The sequence below is a fragment of the Thalassophryne amazonica genome, chromosome 18, assembly GCF_902500255.1.
Source record: "Thalassophryne amazonica chromosome 18, fThaAma1.1, whole genome shotgun sequence".
NCBI lineage: Eukaryota > Metazoa > Chordata > Actinopteri > Batrachoidiformes > Batrachoididae > Thalassophryne > Thalassophryne amazonica.
The window spans coordinates 53,170,240-53,182,684 of record NC_047120.1 but is presented as its reverse complement, the minus strand read 5'-3'; the positions used below and the strand labels follow the sequence as shown (position 1 = coordinate 53,182,684).

General features: G+C 39.6%; 1 protein-coding gene across 1 annotated transcript in view; it reads right to left on the bottom strand.

Moving 5' to 3' along the window:
* LOC117530893 (receptor-type tyrosine-protein phosphatase H-like) overlaps positions 1-12,445 on the bottom strand; it is a 35,056-nt gene that overhangs the window by 782 nt on the left and 21,829 nt on the right. Inside the window, exons 12-20 of the mRNA XM_034193844.1 lie at positions 9,605-9,698; positions 9,483-9,530; positions 7,673-7,754; positions 7,455-7,545; positions 5,324-5,397; positions 3,989-4,123; positions 3,756-3,878; positions 3,470-3,630; positions 14-149 (exon numbers count right to left, since the gene is read on the bottom strand). Of these exons, the coding sequence (XP_034049735.1) occupies positions 14-149; positions 3,470-3,630; positions 3,756-3,878; positions 3,989-4,123; positions 5,324-5,397; positions 7,455-7,545; positions 7,673-7,754; positions 9,483-9,530; positions 9,605-9,698 (944 nt within the window). The remainder of the gene's footprint in view (positions 1-13; positions 150-3,469; positions 3,631-3,755; positions 3,879-3,988; positions 4,124-5,323; positions 5,398-7,454; positions 7,546-7,672; positions 7,755-9,482; positions 9,531-9,604; positions 9,699-12,445) is intronic.

Sequence of the window (12,445 nt, the reverse complement as noted above, 5' to 3'; positions counted from 1 at the left end):
TTTAATTTTTTACCTCCGTCTGCACCATGTGCGGTCGATTCTGTCTCATCTTGCGCACAAAGGCGTTGATGCCCACCGCCCCTTCTTGCTCAAGCTGCTGAAGCAGCACATCCAGGGAAATAATGGTGCCCGTCCTCCCCACGCCAGCACTAATGGACACAACACAGCACGAGATAAACAGTTAGTGCCCTGGCATGATGGTCAATACCAGGCAGACATCACTACTTCTAACGGGCATGCTTTTATTTCTAACAGGGGCGGCTCCAGAGGTGAACCTATGGGGGGGTTGCACAATAGATAATTTGAGCATCATTATTGAAACGTGTGCATACAGTAAAGCCACACTGTAGGACTTCCAATATCAGGTAAGCTGAATTAAGGACATGATATGACCAGTTTACCAGTAACCACAGGTGCATCTTTAATTCTTCAGACTAGCGATTCCAAAAAATGTGGCCCAGATTTTGATTTTTGTCTGATCATGACTTAACTGATTTTACCAAAAATCAAAGCACTTTTTCCCGTCTTCATGTTTAGACCAAATTACATGAAATCTCTTCTACAGGTGCAGCTCACAAAATTAGAATATCATGGAAAAAGTTCAATATTTTTTAGTCAGTTATTTGAAAAAAAGTGAATTTTGTATATAATCTTCACACTGCATATAAACTAAAAAATTTTGAAGGGGTTTTTTGTTTTACTTTTGATTATTATAGCCTAGCTTGTCTATATATAGTGTTCAGAATAATAGTAGTGCTATGTGACTAAAAAGATTAATCCAGTTTTTGAGTATATTTCTTATTGTTAATGGGAAACAAGGTACCAGTAGATTCTCACAAATCCAACAAGACCAAGCATTCATGATATGCACACTCTTAAGGCTATGAAATTAGGCTATGTTGAGATTCTCTTTGGGAGTAACAAGATTAGGAATGAACATATCAGAGGGACAGCTCAGGTGGGACGGTTTGGAGACAAAGAGAGGCGCGATTGAGATGGTTTGGACATGTGCAGAGGAGGGACCCAGGGTATATAGGGAGAAGGATGCTGAGGATGGAGCCACCAGGCAGGAGGAGAAGAGGGAGGCCAAAGATGAGGTTTATGTATGTGTTGAAGGAGGACATGCAGGTGGTTGGTGTGACAGAGGACAGGGTTAGATGGAAACGATTGATCTGCTGTGGCGACCCCTAACGGGAACAGCCAAAAGACAAAGAAGAAGAAGTTAAAAAACAGTAGAAAAGGGGGTGTTCACAATATAGTAGCATCTGCTGTTGATGCTACAAACACAAAACTATTATGTTCAAACTGCTTTTTTAGCAATCCTGTGAATCACTAAACTAGTATTTAGTTGTATAACCACAGTTTTGCATGATTTCTTCACATCTGCGAGGCATTGATTTTGTTGGTTTGGAACCAAGATTTTGCTCGTTTACTAGTGTGCTTGGGGTCATTGTCTTGTTGAAACACCCATTTCAAGGGCATGTCCTCTTCAGCATAAGGCAAGATGATCTCTTCAAGTATTTTGACATATCCAAACTGATCCATGATACCTGGTATGCGATATATAGGCCCAACACCATAGTAGGAGAAACATGCCCATATCATGATGCTTGCACCACCATGCTTCACTGTCTTCACTGTGAACTGTGGCTTGAATTCAGAGTTTGGGGGTGGTCTCACAAACTGTCTGCGGCCCTTGGACACAAAAAGAACAATTTTACTCTCATCAGTCCACAAAATATTCCTCCATTTCTCTTTAGACCAGTTGATGTGTTCTTTGGCAAATTGTAACCTCTTCTGCACATGTCTCTTATTTAACAGAGGGACTTTGCAGGGGATTCTTGAAAATAAATTAGCTTCACACAGGCGTCTTCTAACTGTCACAGCACTTACAGGTAACTCCAGACTGTCCTTGATCATCCTGGAGCTGATCAATGGGTGAGCCTTTGCCATTCTGGTTATTCTTCTATCCATTTTGATGGTTGTTTTTCGTTTTCTTCCACGTGTCTCTGTTTTTTTTTGTCCATTTTAAAGCATCGGAGATCATTGTAGATGAACAGACCATAATTTTTTGCACCCGCGTATAAGGTTTCCCCTCTCCAATCAACTTTTTAATCAAACTACGCTGTTCTTCTGAACAATGTCTTGAACATCCCATTTTCCTCAGGCTTTCAAAGAGAAAAGCATGTTCAACAGGTGCTGGCTTCATCCTTAAATAGGGGACACCTGATTCACACCTGTTTGTTCCACAAAATTGACGAACTCACTGACTGAATGCCACACTACTGTTATTGTGAACACCCCCTTTTCTACTTTTTTTTTTTTTTACTAATAGCCCAATTTCATAGCCTTAAGAGTGTGCATATTATGAATGCTTGGTCTTGTTGGATTTGTGAGAATCTACTGAATCTACTGGTACCTTGTTTCCCATGTAACAATAAGAAATATACTCAAAACTTGGATTAATCTTTTTAGTCACATAGCACTACTATTATTCTGAACACTACTGTAAACTAAAACATTTTGAAGGGTTTTTTGTTTTACTTTTGATGATTATAGCCTAGCTTGCCTATATATGTGTGTGTGTGTGTGTGTATATATATATATATATATATGTATGTGTGTGTGTGTTGTTGGGTTTGGTGTTGCTCGTCTTCCTCTTGGAAATACCCCACACACTCTGGGTTCAGGTTGGGCGAGCTGACTGGCCACAAAAGTACAGTACATGGTCAGCAAAGCAATTACTAGTAGTTTTGGCACTATGGGTAGGTGCCAAACGCCAAGTCCAGCTGGAAAAAGGACTCGATATCATTGAGTTTGGACTTGGTATAAAACACAGTGGACCAGCACCAGCAGATGATAAACACTGACTGTGGAAACTTCATAGATTTCGAAATGTAGCAGTCTTCCACATGATTATAGTTGTGTGTACTGAACCAGACTGAGACATTCATGGTACACTACATAGATGGTACAACATAAACCGTATTTTTCCGGAGTATATGGCCCAATCCCAGTACTCTCCCTTCGCTCTACTTGCATGTATGGGAGGGTGTTGGGATTGGGCCTTGTACTCCGGTGCAACTTATATTTTGAAAAATACAGAACTTAAACTTGAAATAAAATATTGTAATATTTTGAGATGCTGTTTTTGTTTTTTAGGTGAAGACCAGAACTTTACAATAAACTAAAACATTTTTAAAATGCATGAAACAGTTTGTTTGTAATGAGTCAACTTTCACTTCTTAAATAACTGACAAACAAATTGAATTTTTCACGATATTCAATTTTTATTTTTTTTTGTGAATGCATGCTGTCAGTTTCATCATGTGTAGATAGACACACACAAGGCTGAAAGCAATACCGCTGTATGCGCTTCTGCACAGGGGTGTAACGCTTATATTGCAGTGTCCCACAAGCGGTAATCATTTCCCCAGAAACCGAAAGCAAGTGAAGAAGCTGAGGTTACCTGCAGTGAACCACACTGGGCGATCCTGTCCCTTCACGGTCAATGTGCTCCCTGAACAGCTCTCTGAACTGGATCACAGTTTCTGTGTCCTGTGGGACTCCGTGATCAGGCCAGGCAGTGTAGTGGAAGTGCTTCACTGTGCGTACCTGGGAGGTCTTTGTCTGTCGATGAGGGGAATTCAGATACTATGTCATCTTTAAACGTTGATGCGTTTCATCCAAATTATTCTTTTGCACCTTCTGAACTACAGCAGTGTTTCTGCTGAAATGCCACAAATGTTTCATACATGTTTCACACTAAATTCCCTCAGCGTCCAGCTGGGATGCTTCTGCTCAGATGTGATGCTGACCATCAGATCTCCATAAAGACAAGGCTGACTATCTGCAGGCCAGTACTGCTCACATTTAATCTAAAAGGGGAAAAAAGGGAAGTTTTTCAGGGTATACATTCTAAATCTTTAACCAGGAAATGGTATAAATTGGTAAGAATACTGTGATATCAGATTTTCCTGATTCTTACCCGTCCGTCCTCAACGCAGTTGGTTACCATGATGATACGTTGTGCAGATTGTTCCCAGATCATTCTCCAGAAATCTTTGACTGTGGCGGGCAGAGGACCCTGAGCAGCAATATATTCTCGATGGTGGTTGTAGCCCTGAGAACAAGTCTGAAGTTACGCTGTGCACATGGATGGATGAAGTGTTTTCAATCTTGTATACGAAAGTCATTGTCGAATTAGTGGGTGTTCTAAATGCAGCACTTGAGAAGCTGAGTGACGGGTGACTTTAATATTCCGAAGGTCCACCACCCTGGATGAGGAGACGGTGTAATGCCCAAACGAGAAGCTCCTGAGCAGACACCAGGAGCTTTAACACTTCCACGCTGCCAGACCAGAAGCCAACTGAGGATGTGCCACCAAGAAACTTTCAAATCCCGAGAAAGATTAGCGACAGAAAGATGTCGCTGCTGTTTTCAGCAGTTGTTTGACCCTTCAGAATATTGAATGGTCACTGCTGCAAGCTAACCTGCTAGCTAACTAGCTGAGTGGTCTTCTTTAGGGAGTTTGGGACCAATGGACCTTCGGAAAAATAATGATCCATCCCGAGTGGGTAGTTGGGAGTGTAAAGACTAAGATCCAGGCTTTCAGTGACTTCCGGGGCTCAGCCAGCAGGAGTGTATCCTTGCAGTTGAGCTCGTAGAGACATTCATATCTCTGGGTCCTCGGCCTTTGAGATTAGCAGACAGCTGGGAAGAGCTCATGGATTCATGAGGTTGTTGGACAGTCGCGTTTGCCGATGCCAGTATCTTTGCAGGAGAATGAAGGTCCGAGTCTTTATAGGGCCCTGGTGCTTCCTCTGTTACTGTATGGTTGAGAGATTAGGATGCAAACCAGTGACCTTAGATCACGGTTATAGATCTTTGGTGCTATTTCTCTTAGGCAGATCCTTGGGTACTGTTGCCATAACTGTGTTAAATAAATGGTTACTAAGATGAGTATTGCTTGCATTGAGAAGGAATATCAGGTATGACAATTTGGCCATGTTGTGCATTTGCCTGCATGATCCATTATGTAATTGTGTCATTGTTGAGGTCTTGTTGTAGACGTAATATAAAATTAACTAATCAGAATGGCACCTGCAGTACTTTTTAAGGTAAGTTAAAAACTGTTCAGTCTGTCTCTAACTCAAAATTTATTGTATGCACTTAAATGCATCACCACGAAAACATCACAGGACAAAGAATATTTTTGCAGTATTTTTCTATGTAGCTAATATCAAAGTACACGATCCACTGATGTTTGAGCATAGCTAGTTAACAAAAGTAATTGTGGTGATTATTAATAAATGGTACCTACTGGCATGTAACTGGCATTAATGTAATCGGAGCCCGTGTGATGTGCTGTCGACAGCTTCACTCGACACCAGTCGTCTAGAATGAGAAAACAAAATTTGGTTGGCTGGCAAGTTATCGTGAAGCAGACAGAAAATATAATTAGCATGCGTCAGCAGTGTTGATTGGATGAATTTTTTTAAAGGGCGAGGGGTTAGTCATCAGGCCCTTATAAAATGCTTATTAATGCATGTTAGCAGACTCTACAAGTGTTAATAACAGCATAATAAGCATATATGTTCTACAATTAAATATTCACAACCACTAAAAAGAAACATGTTATAAACAGATGAAAAATGTGAAAAGTCTAACAAATTTCTTCTGTTTACAAAATCATTGCAAACATTTACTCGGTTTGTAGTTAATGCTGCACGTAATAACATTTGCCTTTTACAGTTACTGGAACTAAAACAAGATCAGAGCCTTAAAATTTAATTGTGTTATATAGTTTTAGGCTTTAAACCAGATTAAGACATAAAAAGAAAAAGCAGAAACAATCGACACAATGGCATCCGGTTAACAATTGAAGTGTGTTGGGGGGGGGGTGCTCATGGGTGTCTTTTATGCTTTTTTCCTTCTTTGCAATACAGAAACTTGGTGTTATGTTCACTTCCTGTCTTCCTCTGAACCTCATGCACACTTTCGAATGGTAGAGAGAAATTTGCCAGCGACAATAGATCTGCAACGATGAATTGATTATTCAATTATTAATTGACAATTAAATTAATTGGAAAACATTTTTCATAATTTGTTAATCAAATTTACTCATTCAAAAAAAAACTTAAATTCTTTGTTTGTTTGTTTGTGTTTTTAGTTTATTTTACAAGCTGCTTTACTCCTTTCCGGCGGTAAACTGAATATCTTTGGGCTGTGGACAAAACAAGATATCAGCTTAGGCTTTGGGTAACATCGGTCAACATTCGTCACTATTTTTTGACATTTAATGGTTTTAACAACTAATGGACTAATTGAGAAAATCATCAATCCATTAATCAATTAGAAAAATAATTGTTAGTCGCTGTCCTAAAGTAAAATGTCGTCTGGTCCAACTGTTTATAACTAGAGGGGGTAAATATTGGGTTATGTACCTTATACACTCACTGGCCAATTTATTAGGTACACCTGTTCAATTGCTTTTTAGCATAAATAGCTAATCAGCCAATCACATGGCAGCAACTGATTGTATTTAGGCATCTAGACGTAGTGAAGATGACTTGCTGAAGTTCAAACTGAGCATCAGAATGGGGAAAAAGATTTAAGTGACTTTGAACGTGGGATGGTTGTTGGTGCCAGACAGGCTGGTCTCAGTATTTCAGAAACTGCTGATCTACTGGGATTTTCATGCACAACCATTTCTAAGATTTACAGAGAATGGTCCAAAAACAGAAGTTGTGTGACCAAAAATTCCTCATTGATGTCCGAGGTCGGAGGAGAATGAGTTGAATGAACAATTGCGTGATGCCATCATGTCAATATGGATCGACATCTCCGGGGAATGTTTCCAACACCCTGTTGAATCTACACCACAAGGAAAAAAAGGGCTCCAACCCAGAACTAGCAAGGTGTACCTAATAAAGTGACCGTTGAGTGTAAATGCTGGTCTTCAACATCAACTTCAGTGTTTGATGGACAGACTAACGTGTAAGGAGAAATAATGTTGGTTTTAGTTAGGTAGTTTGAGTTAGGCTAAAGAATGTGACCCATATAGCCTAGCATGTTGCGTTGTTGGTGATATTTATATAGCCTATGTCAACAGACATTTTTAGAACATCTAAAAGATAAAAGTTGTTATATCACATTGCCTTACGTGGAATGCTATTAACCATGGGTCCAACTAATCTGGGAATGATAATTTTAAGTTGAAACACATAACTGGAAACAGTAAAATACAGATTGTGCTCTGAAAAAATACATTTTCGAGAAATCTGGTATGAAGATCTTTAGTTAACACATAATAAATACTATGTAGGCTATAAGCTTTTATGAAAAGATTTATAAAGGTGTTATTACTATGTAAATAACACTTATTACAATAACTAATAGCTTGACTTATGAGTGTGTACAGATGAGAGTGAAGGTGTCTGCAGTTTACGCACATGGCAGGACGTTGGTGAAACGATTCAGCGGTTTGTTGTCTGGGTTAATTGCAGCGTGTCGTGTTTGTTCCGTTCCTACAGGCATGAGGTTCTGCAGACGAGCAGACAGACTTTTGTGAAGATACAGATCGGCATAAAATTAAATGGACAGTAACACAACTACACGAAGAGGTTTCACAGTCATATTCAAAAATCCAAAAGTAAACCAGCAGCCGCACCTCATATTCCTGGCTGAATAGTCTGTTGTTGTCAGCACTTAGCTGGGAGAAATGTTCTGAAAAAGTGGCAGCAGGAATAGGTCTGAAAGAAATGCAGTCCAAAAACAGGATAAATGTGAAATTGTGCCCCACATTCTGCAAGATTATTTATAATAAAGGCTGAAGTTAACGTAATGAACAGTCTGTAGGATGTATTTTAACAGCTGTGATGCTATCGTCTAGCCACTGGGTAGGACAAAGGCGTGTGGAACCAATGCTGTTCTTCCTGCACACGAGTGAGCAAGTGGCCTCTGCTCATGCCTGCGTGTATATGTATTCGATCACGGACAAACTGGGGAGAGCTGACATTTGCCGTTTGGTATTCTTACGTATTTTGGGTTAAGGATGAACAGCGCCAAAACGGAACATTGATAAGACTAATATTTTGGAGAAACTACAGATATTAGCTAACAACAGTGAACAATAGTGTCACAGACTGAACACCCCCCCCACTAAAAATTGGTCCCCCTGCCTTCACTGCGCATGTGTCATTTTGGAGCGTCAACAGCGATTCACAGATTATCGTCTTGTTTCAGCTTAAAACTGCACTCCAGTCATCATCTGTCTCAGCAACAGATATCTGAGGCTTTTGTACAACAATCATTTCCACATAAATTCAGCATTATTTCATAATAAAAGACGGGGGAACGATCAGAGACATCTGAGTCTGACTCTCTGAGTCTGAGCCTCTACACCCAAAGTGATCAAAGGGAATAATGTGATTATTAATCATCAGATGACAAAGTAAAACCTCTTAAATCATTCTAAAATCAGTTTTAAGCCGAAGCGAGGCAATAATTGGTGAATTGCTGCTGACACTGAAATGACACATGCGCAGTGAAGGTAGGGCAACCGATTTTTAGAGGGGACCATTCAGTCTGCAACAATGGACATTGATAATTACATTCTGGACTCACACACCATTCCAGCAGGGAGCGGTAAGTCATCTATATATATTAAAAGCCCAGTAGCGTCCATGTACATGTATGCGTGCGTGATTGTATTTAGTAAGTTCAATGTAAGTACATAATTGCAAATACATTAAAAATATATGGATGACACAAGAAAGTGAAAACACTTCTTTCCATTGTGGTCCATTTAAAAATCAAATGATGAAATAAAAGTAATAATAAAATAAAATAACAATAAAAATAATTAATAATAACAACATAATAGCTTGCATATGATAACAAGAACCTAAACAATTTATAAATGCATACATTAAGACAATAAATTAACATTAAAAATAGGAAATAAAAGGGTTGTGTTCTTCCTCTAATAACTGTTGAGGTTCTAAAAACATTCTCTACTCACACGCCATTCCAGCTCATTATAGAAACTTTGCATAATTTATTACCACCCTTGAAAAAAGTTATCTGCTTATTTCATAAACACTACCCAATCTAGAGCCATGGATCCCCACGGGCAACACGCTAGTGGCAAATACAATTATACTTACTTGGGTTTTGTTTTAGAGAAAAATAATAGTTTGCATATGATAACAACAACTTAAACAATTTCTAAATACATACATTAAGACAATAAATTAACATTAAAAATAGGAAATAAAAGGGTTGTGTTCTTCCTCTAATAACTGTTGAGGTTCTAAAACATTCTGGACTCACACGCCATTCCAGCTCATTATAGAAACTTTGCATAATTTATTACCACCCTTGAGAAAAGTTAGCTACTTATTTCATAAACACTACCCAATCTAGAGCCCGTGGATCCCCACGGGCAACATGCTAGTGGCAAATATAATTATACTTACTTGGGTTTTGTTTTAGAGATTCCATCACCATCAATTAATCTTTTCTTTCTAAGGGAAAGAAGTCAGGCTGAGTTCACTTCAGAGATACAAAACTTTTACGTTGACAGTGATGTAGCACCAACCTGATAAACTGTGGCTTTTTATGCCAAATGAAGAAAACCACCAAGAGCACCAGGCAAAAAAACAGCACACTGACTACAGCCCCGGCAATGACTCCTACAGGCAGGGTCCAAACAGAATTAACTGCATTGATACTATTTCACAAGCATTCTAATTAGAACTGAAGTCACAAAATATCTACCATCCAGCATTAAAAAAAAAAAAACCTAAAATCCAGCACTGCAGCATGTCATCCACAAAAATAACTATTCAGATCTCTCACACAGGATATTGATGTTGAAAGCATGTAATGAAGATGTGCATATAGTGCAGAGCTTCAGTTTAAAGCTACAGTGTGTATGACTTAGAGGTGTTTCTTAGCAGAAATGGAATATAGCATTTGTAACCTAAAATTGTATTTTGCCCTGAGCTCAGAATGAGCCCTTCATTCGTACGCGGGAGTGGGTCCTCTCATGGAGGCTTCCATGTTGGAGTGCCGTGTTGATACAGTAGCCCAAAAGGGACAAGCTTACTCTGCCTTGACATTGTGCAGTGAATAAGAGGAATCCATGGTTGCTCCTCCATACACCATCTACTGGTTGTGGGTTAACAAGTGTGCAAATCCTCACTTTTCTTAAACGGAGGCTCATACACATTGGTTATCAGAAGAGAAGGCAAGAAAACATGAATCCCTATCACCGAAGAAGTGAGAACCTGAAGGGAAACTAAATCGTTACGGACAACGGAATAGATCCCATAGCATCAAGTGGATGAGAGTCTATAACACTGGACAGGACACCAGTCCGACACAGGTTACTTCCCCAGCCAAGGCCAGTACCCACTTACTAGAGGTGGGCGATACCGGGAATTTTGGTATTGATCTGATACCAAATAAATACAGGCCCAGTATCGCTGATATCGATATCGATACCGATACTGATACTTTTTCATATTTAAGCTTCATAGATCCAAAGGATCCAAAAGACCTAGGATAGAATTTCACCAAACATTGTACATGACAACAAAATACTTTATTATCACAATCAACATTTTTGTTTAAAAAATATCTCTCAACACAACTTAAAACAAAATCTCTTGAGGTAGAGGGCTGACTCGAGGAGAGTGCTGAGTGGGTGGGCCAGGCTGAACCTACCTGCATGGCTGTTGGCTGGCGCCGCTGAGCCACGTGATGGCGCAACAACAAAAGACCAGAGGGGGGAAGGTGCGCTGCTCTGTGTTGTGTGACACAGCACAGCGCTGCTCTTACAGACAGAGAGTAGACTTTGATGAATCTGCATGCGCAGCAGTCAGTGCGTGCGGGAGAGGAAAAAAAAACTTGAGTATCGATCTTTTTACACAAGGATTGTTCAATATCAATACCAGCGCTGGTATTGATATTATCAATATTAGGATCGATCCGCCCACCTCTACCACTTACTGCTGGGTGGACTGAGACAATATAGATTAAATGTTTTATTCAAGGACACAGACAGGTAGCACGAGCAGGATTCAAACCTAGGTCTAGATCTTGGCATGCCAGCTCCTTATCAACTCAGCTACCTGCTGATAGATATGATAGCTGGCAAATTCCTCAGGACAAATTCTGGCATGTTTCCGTTTCTAATAACTGCATATATTTAGCCCAAATCCTTCCAAACTCAGTCTCAGTGCAGCTGAACAATGACCTAATCATGCTGCAGCAAGAAGACATTTATTCTTTTTAGGAACAAAGTAGAATTTCATACAGTGGCCAAGCCAATTTAGCCATGTACATGATTTCATCTTAATTTAACCTTTATTTAAACAGGTTAGGCCCATTGAGATCGAGACCTCTTTTGCGAAGGCAATTATAAACTTTCCAATTCACCAAACCTGCATGTCTTTAAATGTGGGAGGAAACCCATGCAAACTCCACACAGAAAGGCCAGAGGTGGGAATCGATCCCATGACCTTCTTGCTATGAGGCAACAGTGCTAACCAATAAGCCACTGTCCTGCCAAATGAAGGCAAAATGCACCAAGAACAGACAGGAACAAAATTCATCTGCAGTGGAAACCAGACAGAGCATCACCACAAAAGAAAAGCAACATCTGTCTGTTCCTGGCTTCAGGTTGTTATTGAGTGTCTGCAACCGTAAGTACTGAGAATAACTTTACTTATTGCTTGTTTGTCCAATTATGTCCAGTATGAACTGCAGGAATTCACACAACATTTGTCTGATCTCATTGTAAATCCATCAGATTAAATTGAACACCTGCACTTTCCAACTATTTTCATTACAGGCTTTCAACATCCATATCCTGTGGTCGCTAAAATAACAAATACAACAGATCATTTTTAACTGCAGAGATCATCAGTCAAGTAAGTGTCTTCAGAAGGGAGTCACCACATACAGTACCCTCCAAAAGTATTGGAACACTTGGTTATTAACACATTTTAAGTTCTTTATACCATTTCAAATACAAAAAGAATTATCTTCCTGAAACTCAAACTGAAAGCAAATCTCTACAACTTGACATAAATTAATTAAAAATATAAAAGTCAAGATGATGGGTTGGATAAGTAACGGAACGCTTTGGTGTAATACTTGTAAATAATCCGTTTTATTGGCAGTTTTCTTTAGACACATCAGGGGATGGATACATGAACACTTTCAAGTCAATGAATAAGTCTTGGACTTTATTTACATCAATAACGAAGAAATACCTATACCTCTGCCCAAGCAGAGGGTCACCCCTTTGAGTCTGGTCTGCTTGAGGTTTCTTCCTCAGAGGGAGTTTTTCCTTACCACTGCTGCTCTGGGGCTTAGTAAGCTTAGACCTTACTTGTGTGAAGCGCCTTGAGGCAACTCTGTTGTGATTTGG